We start from the raw sequence: 7,731 nt of genomic DNA, 5'->3' as shown, positions 1-7,731 counted from the left end.
AACTCGATTCATATACTTATTATAAGAAATTGAAATATTTTCCCACAAAAGAAATCAAAATGATAAGAACTATGAACACCTTTTAGATCAAATTGTATATATATACTCTTTTTGCTATTATTTTTCATAATGTATATTTCAACTTGTTAAAAAAAAAAATCTATCAAAATATTATCCAACTCACAATCTACCTCCTAAAATCAAACCCAATCCATTCTACCAAAATTAATTATTTTGGGAGATTTTTTTTTTTTTTTTTTCAAAATCTTTCAAAGTAAATTGAAAAATTCACGCGTTTCCGCGTCACAGACAAGGGAATTACAAGATCCGTAACTGGCGTGCACGTTTGTAAACGGCAGTTATCTCCCGAGCAAGTAGTTGGCGGGTCCACTGAAAATGGAAAAATAATATTGTTCCATTAAAAACCCTCACTCTGCCCGAACTCTGCAGTCCAATGTCACGGGAAAGAATCATCTGCAATCAAAGATTTACTGCTGCGATTGGGAAATAAAAAAATAAGGAAGCCTGTGACGGCTACCGCAGCCACCATGGCCGTGCGGTTAGCAGACTCTTAACCCGAGTTAGCGGTGATCTGAATTTTGATGCATGCGGGAAGAGTTTTTTGTCCGATCGTGTTGGCGATGATATAAATAAATTCCTCCAGACTCTCCAAAAATCAAAGCAGTCACAGACTCCACTCTCATGCTCAAGTGCTTCTTCCCTTTATTTGTTAAACATTTGGAAAACCTGATTGATTGATTGAGTTTTTCTTGCTTTGCGGAAGAAAAATTTAACAAGAAATCTGTATCTCATTTGTGAAGGAGAAATTTTGCAGAAAATCTTGGATTGTTTTGAGTTTTCTTTCTCATTTGCGGAGGAGAAATTTCACAGAAAATCTTGATTGTTTTGAGTATTGTTTCTCATTTGCGGAGGAGGAATTTTGGAGAAAGTCTTTTTGATTGTTTGAGTTTTTCTCCTGTTTGGAAGAGTTTAGAAAATTAACAATGGTGTTGAGCTTTGAAGGTGCGGCAGAGCATGCTTTCAACGCCACGGACCTGAATCTTACCAGCGAAATTTTTAGCATGCTGGAGAACAGGTTCCTGGCGAGCGGTTACAACTGGCCGACCACAAAGCCTGCTGGAAACGGCACTGGAAAGATCTGCATTCTGTCTATAGACGGTGGCGGCATGCGCGGCATTGTGGCGGGGAAAACTCTGGCTTATTTGGAGGAGGCGCTGCAGAGGAAGAGCGGGAATCCGGACGCTCGCCTGGCGGACTACGTTGATGTTGCCATTGGCACTGGTGTCGGTGGAATGATTGCGGCATTATTGCTCGCCGATGGCGGCAATGGCCGTCCTCTTTGCCGCGCACAGCACATTGCTACTCTGCTTGCTAATCATGGCGCCCGGATGTTCTCCAGATCGAGCAGCTGTTTCACGAAGCTGTTTAGCAACCGTTTCTCCACTGCAAGCATGGAGCAGGTATTACGAATGGAGTTATTTTGGTTTGAAATGGATTAAAGCTTCACGCATTCTCTCTTTTTATACAGTTAGTTACGTTACTGATGCGATATGAACCGGTTTTTTTTGGTAAAATGGTTTCTCGGAATTTGATGGTTGTATTGCGTGTTTTTTTTCTTCTATGATCATAGGTAGTTTCGAAAACTGCTTAGGATAAAGAAAAATGCTGCTTTGCTTTCTGGAATTTCAGAGGATTTTCTTTGTCTGAATTTTTTTTTCCAAGATGATTTCAGGAACTGAATAGGACTTCGAAAAATATTGTTTGCTTCAAGGAATTGTAAGGGATTAAGAAGAAAATGTGTAGTCTTTTTCTTGGACGAGTCATTTTTTCTGAAGTGGTTTCGGAAACTTTTTAGGAACAAGGAAAATATTGCATTCTTCAGAGAATTGCTAAAGATTAAGAAAATTCTAATATTTTACTGTTTTCGCAGTAGCTTTTTAGGACAAAGAAAAATATTGCATGTTTTCAGGCACAGTACAGGATTAAGAAGAAAATGCTTGTGTGAAAGAGATGATGCATTTTCTTTAGCAAGCCATTTGTCCGATAGTCTTTTTGTACAGGCAGAACAGGCTGTAAGTTATAAATAATTTATTTAAAGTTTTAATCTTGCGCGTAACATACCTTACGGTCGCTGATGCTGACAAAGTCTTTAAAATGTGAGATCTTTACAGAAAGCTGGGTTTGATCTTTTAACATAAACTTAAATTCTCTGGTACTGTGTTGAACCCTTTGTCCAATTGTCTTTACCTGTTAGCCGAGGCTTCTGTTGAATAATTTTCTTCCGTTGACAGAGCCCTTCGTCAAAGAGTCCATTTGTTCCGCTACTGGAAGCTAAATTTGATGACTGTATGGCTGTCTTTTGCGAAACTTAGTTTAAAAGATGAAGGAAAATGCAACGAGATCAAACCTGCTATAGAATTTGGTGCAAAATTTAAATTGTACTGGAGGTGTTTTGCACAAGCATTTGTGTCCAATGATGTCTTTGATGCATTTCTGTTTTAATGTTAGTTTGTGCCAAAGTTTGAAGCCGTGCCGATACATTTTATTTTTGGTTTGTTGGCAGCATGTTGTTTTGCTAAGAGTTTCTAGATCTGCTCTGCATGCTTATGGCATTCGATTCGATTGGCTTAAGTGTCCCTGTTTATGGTTTTGCTATTCAACCCATTATTAGGGAAAAGCTTGAATGAAGCCATTAAATTTAGGATTGCTTTATAGATTTCTGTATTAAATTGTGTCTGCAAAATTGTAGCTAGCTAATAGGCAGGGTGGAGGGTTAGTTTGAGAATCTGCTGCTACTTTAAAGCTCAATGTGCTGCATTTGGAGATCAATGAAAAAGTTTCTGCTACTCTGACCCTTCATTATACTTTATTGAATACTTTTTGGTTTGAAGTGACTTTTGCACGGTTTGTCTGAGTTATCTTTTTTCTATAGAGAAATAGCTTTTCTTCATATTTTATTGCTAATTATATTCAGTCAAATCACTGACATGCAGAGATGCACTGCTCAGGGAGGTGAAAAAAGATTACAGAGAATTTGTTTTGTGCACTTCAGATCTAGAAATCATTACCTTTTTGAAATACATATCTGGATAAGCGTCCGGTAAACTGAAGTGGCTCGAACACAGTTATACCCAAACATATATGATTTAAGGAATGAATACCGCAGTAGTAATCTCGTTAACCTAGTAATTGCCTTTCTCGTTTTTCTTGTAAGAGCTGTTTAGAGTTTAAAAGCACTACTATTATCCTTTAATTAATATGATTCAAAATGGAATTTTACTTGTTCTAATTAATATGCTTCTAAATGGAATTTTACTTGTTAAAATCTCTGTACAGCTCTCTGGTTACTGGCAAGTCAAAAGTTATTAGTCGAACAAAATTTGAATATGTAAGTTAAATGGAACCAATTAAACCCACCATATTGGCATATTGGTGTTCTAAAAGACCAGTTTTTCTCAAAATCTGTGTCGAAGTACAGTGGGGTTGTATACACCAGATTATCGTATAGCTTGGTGGTGATCTGAAGCATTGCCTGTAGGCACTTTTTACCCTTAGTTCTTGGTTTAACTTTAAACAGGGCTTCACATGCATGTTCAGGTCGAAAACTGTGTCATTAATTTTTACTGAATACTTTATGGGGATCTTATACACCAACTGAGCCACTTATTTGGCGGTGATTTAAAGCATTACTTTAGGAATCTTTTACCTCTAATTCTCTGTTTGAACAGGTCTTCCCTAGTCTCTGTGCTTGAAAAGTCTGTCTTTATTCTGTACCGAACATTATTCAACATGACGATTCATTTGATCCAAGTGTTGCATAGCTCAGTCTTAGTTCTTTCATTCAGGATTTGGATGTCTTTAAAGGATTTTTAGCTTCTTTCATTATTCTGTATTTAATGTTTTTCATAGAAAACTCTACTTACTTTAAACTTGGCAGAACTCCATCTTAGTTCTCTTTTCAATATTTTGAACAGGTCTTCAAATCCTTGTTTGGGTCGAAAACCTTAAAAGACACTCTTAAGCCGCTTCTGATCCCCTGCTACGATTTATCCAGTTCTGCACCATTTCTGTTTTCCCGGGCAGATGCACTGGAGACAGACAATTTCGACTTCAATCTATGGGAAATCTGCAGGGCAACATCTGCAACACCAGGGTTTTTTAAGCCTGTTAAGATGCAGTCTATCGATGGCCAGACCTCGTGTACTGCATTAGATGGGGGGCTTGTTATGCACAATCCTACTGTTGCCGCCGTTACGCATGTGTTAAACAATAAGCAAGAGTTTCCATTTGTGAGAGGAGTGGAGGATTTGTTGGTGTTGTCCGTGGGAACGGGGCAGTTTGATCGGAAGTATGAGTACCAGAGGGTGAAAGGATGGGGGGCATTCCAGTGGGCTAAGCCTGTTATGAAGATTGTCAAGGATGGAGTTTCTGATATGGTTGATCATGCTATTAGCATGGCATTTGGCCAGAAACTGCAGAATTATGTCAGAATTCAGGTGAAATTTCTTTATTCGGGTTTTTGAGATTATTTCCTTAGGTTTTTGTTTTGAAAACATGTATCTGAAATCATATGCTTCATCAACTTTTCTTTATCTGGATTTTTGCTTTATTTTACATAATATATACTAATATTGTAGGCAGTCTATATTCTAGAGTACTAAATATGTCTGAATTAGGGTAGTATTATAAGATGTGAGGTAGTAAAGACAATGGAAATTTGATTGTGCAGAAAGTGCACTTGCCCTTGTAAATTTAGCACGGTTAAAATGTCTGGTAGGTAAATTAAGCGCAAAAATAAATAAACAAGAGCTTGGCAATTGTGGTAGGAAGCAAAAGTGGACTTAATCATATAGAAAACCTGAGGCAGCAAGTCAAGCAAGCTTTGTGTGATTTATATTAGGATGGATAGTTCTAACTTATTCTTGTCTGTGTCATTGAGTAGGTCAATAAGATTGACTTAATTTGTAAAATGTGCTCAACTGGGTTTTAAAAAACCAGTTGTGGTTTAGGCCATTTTGAAGATTGGGTAAATATTTTGTAGTTTACTCTAGGCAAAATTGTTGGGAGAATTATAAATAGAAGGTCTGCATTGCTAAGAACGGGTCTAAATTTGAAATTTCATTCATGAATATAGTGTGGGGCGCTTATAAGCAGCTGCAGAGTTTTAATGCTGAATGTATTTAACCTACATGCCCTCTAATGCAGTAGCCAATTTAATTCTGAAATGTGGAAATTCATTGTCACCGAGTATGATTTTAATGGCCTGCTTTGAACGTTGTGTAACCCGTTTGGTGTCCAAAAGTATATTAGAACATGTTGTATTGTTGTATTGAAAGGCTATGTTTGCTTCTGCAGTTGGGAAAAGGAAAAATAGTAATTGGTTTTGATGGCAATTTTTGTTTTGACAGGCTAGTGGATTCCCACAAGAAAACTTGGGTGACATTGATGATCCCAGCCAAGCCAATGTTGACATGCTGATGAATTTTGCAGACAACATGTTGAAGCAGAAGAGCATGGAATATATCCCATTTGGTGGCAAGAAGAAACTTCCTCAGACCAATGCAGAGAGATTAGACTGGTTTGCAGAACAGCTAATTTTGGAGCACAAGTCAAGAGTTTCAAGAACTATACCAACAGTTCTTTTGAAGCAGCAGAGCCCTAGGAATTCTGTAACAGAAGGCTCCTCAACACCATAAACCAACACAGATTCCTTTCATTGATCATTCGCCATGCGCTTGATTATAACCTCAATCCTCCCTTTGACTGAAATGACAGTGGGTGAAAAAGCATATAGTTAATATATAAATTGTAAAGACTGGATTTGAATACTATTGAGTTTTGCATCCCTAAGGGTGGGAAACTGGAAAAGAATATAACCACAATTGATTGGGCTTTGGTTGCTGTTCACTACTGTTTTACTACTAACTAACAGAGATTGTAGACAACAGCAATTGCCGCTTGCCATAAATGTTGACAGTCCAAGCTGAGCTGTGCTGTTTTCTTTCTGTTAATCTGTATGTTGGTAAATCCTCTTGCCTTCCATATGGTTAAGAGAGATCAGGAAAGATGTGTGATTTGTAGAATGAGGAAATGAGGTGGTAGGTGAGGAAAATTTGGATCTGATATGATCTGATCTGTAATGTAGCTTATTTTTGTATATTTGTTGTTGTGGAGTGTATAGAGATAAATGAAATTTGTTTTGGTTGTTGGCCTTTTGAAGCTTTGGGTACGTTGAATCCAATTTTCTTCTTTGGCAACTGAAACAATATGATAATGACATTAACCACGCATGAAATTTGTTTTAGACACTAACTCTTCTAAGCTCTGACTATACGTTGAATCAATTTTCTCCCTGTGGATAGAGAGGAATGTTGGAATGAAGAGGATTCTGAATATGACATTATCCACATCAATCCATCTGATTTTTTAACCTCTGAAATAATTTTGAAACATCAATCATAGACGAACATCCCAGTCATTAGATTCTCATCAAGCCAAAATGATTGATAATAATGAATACAGCAATAATCATACTTATAATCCATACACTGTACTGACCTCACTCATTCCTACACCAACCATCTTTAATATTAAGCTAAATTACTTTTTCTATTGTTTAAAAGTGTCAAGAGAGAAATATTTGCTTTTCAAATCTTTGGTGTATCTATGAAAAGAAAGGCTATGTATGTCTCTGTCAAAGACTTTATCATTTCTCAGGCAATTGTTAGGGTGAATTTATTTGGGGAAGTGACATTTTTCACATGTGAAAACAACCTAATTTTCCCAAAAGGAGTAGTTGAACAACAACTTGCAGTATGAATGTTGTCCTTGAAAAGTTGTAGTGGACCAACACCATTATAAAAAATTTCACGAGTCCTTAACACCTACTGTAGGGTATAGTATATGCAGATTCGTCTGAGGATATCTCAAGTTGTTTTCATACTCCCACTTTAGCTTTTTCCCGTATGAATGAATGGATGGTTGAGGTCGAAAGTAATCATCATGTAGGCCAGTCAACTAACTAAATTCTAAGTTTCGGACGTTTACATGATAACTAGACATTAAAGAAATGTAGCATATTAGCTGCAAGCCTTTTTGTGTTCCATTATCTCCATTAAGAGGTCACACCGAATAGCTTTATAAAAAGCTACCAGTGAGAGATCAAGGAGGTTTTGAGTATTGGGTATTGCTTAGGCTTTTATGGTTTTATAGGTAATCTGATATTGTAAGGCAGGAAACGTTTTTGTTATTCATTTAGATGTTGATATAAGATTAAGGTCTTATAAAGAATAGAGAATTCAAAAGGTAAGAAGTTGTAGAATATGGTTTTTATTTATTGAACAAATATATTTATTGATAGAGTTAAAAAAGAGCATATAATGTTTATATACACTTTACAAAATCAATTATGTTCTACAAGTTGTTATAGAACATACTTGATTTTATAGAATATGTATAAAGTTATGTTGATTTATCTTTAATAGAGATAAAGTTAGGTAGGTGTACAAAAGTTAAGTAGGTCTACAAACTTCCTACATTGTGTGAAGTGGGTAGAGGGAGTCTTGATAGGTGCATCTTCCAAAGTTTTTGTTGGGTAGAAAAATGTTGTGGGTATTGCATGAGTTGTTGATGAAGAAAGTTATTTTTGTCTAAAGTTTAAAAGGTAGAGAAAAAGTTTGTTTAAGAAAGAGAAGTTAAGGAGAGAAGTAA

At 36.5% G+C, this 7,731-nt stretch overlaps 1 protein-coding gene across 1 annotated transcript; it reads left to right on the top strand.

Annotated features, from left to right (window-relative positions):
• Nucleotides 1–478: 478 nt before the first annotated feature.
• LOC131036340 (patatin-like protein 7) lies at nucleotides 479–6,240 on the top strand. Its single transcript, XM_057968202.2, has 3 exons — nucleotides 479–1,481; nucleotides 3,996–4,517; nucleotides 5,430–6,240. The coding sequence occupies exons 1-3, from the start codon at nucleotides 1,005–1,007 to the stop codon at nucleotides 5,715–5,717; spliced, it is 1,287 nt and encodes a 428-aa protein (XP_057824185.1). The 5' UTR covers nucleotides 479–1,004; the 3' UTR covers nucleotides 5,718–6,240.
• Nucleotides 6,241–7,731: the final 1,491 nt, after the last annotated feature.

The sequence above is a fragment of the Cryptomeria japonica genome, chromosome 11 (assembly GCF_030272615.1).
Source record: "Cryptomeria japonica chromosome 11, Sugi_1.0, whole genome shotgun sequence".
NCBI classification, from domain to species: domain Eukaryota; kingdom Viridiplantae; phylum Streptophyta; class Pinopsida; order Cupressales; family Cupressaceae; genus Cryptomeria; species Cryptomeria japonica.
Note: the sequence above shows the minus strand (reverse complement) of the source record. Positions and strands in the feature narration are given on the sequence as shown.

What these genes read in the sequence shown, in the direction of transcription:
- LOC131036340 (XM_057968202.2), top strand. Translation starts at nt 1,005, where the DNA reads ATGGTGTTGAGCTTTGAAGGTGCGGCAGAGCATGCTTTCAACGCCACG. An exon ending in CCACTGCAAGCATGGAGCAG is followed by an intron (nt 1,482 to 3,995) that starts GTATTACGAATG and finishes TATTTTGAACAG; the next exon opens with GTCTTCAAATCCTTGTTTGG. An exon ending in AGAATTATGTCAGAATTCAG is followed by an intron (nt 4,518 to 5,429) that starts GTGAAATTTCTT and finishes TTGTTTTGACAG; the next exon opens with GCTAGTGGATTCCCACAAGA.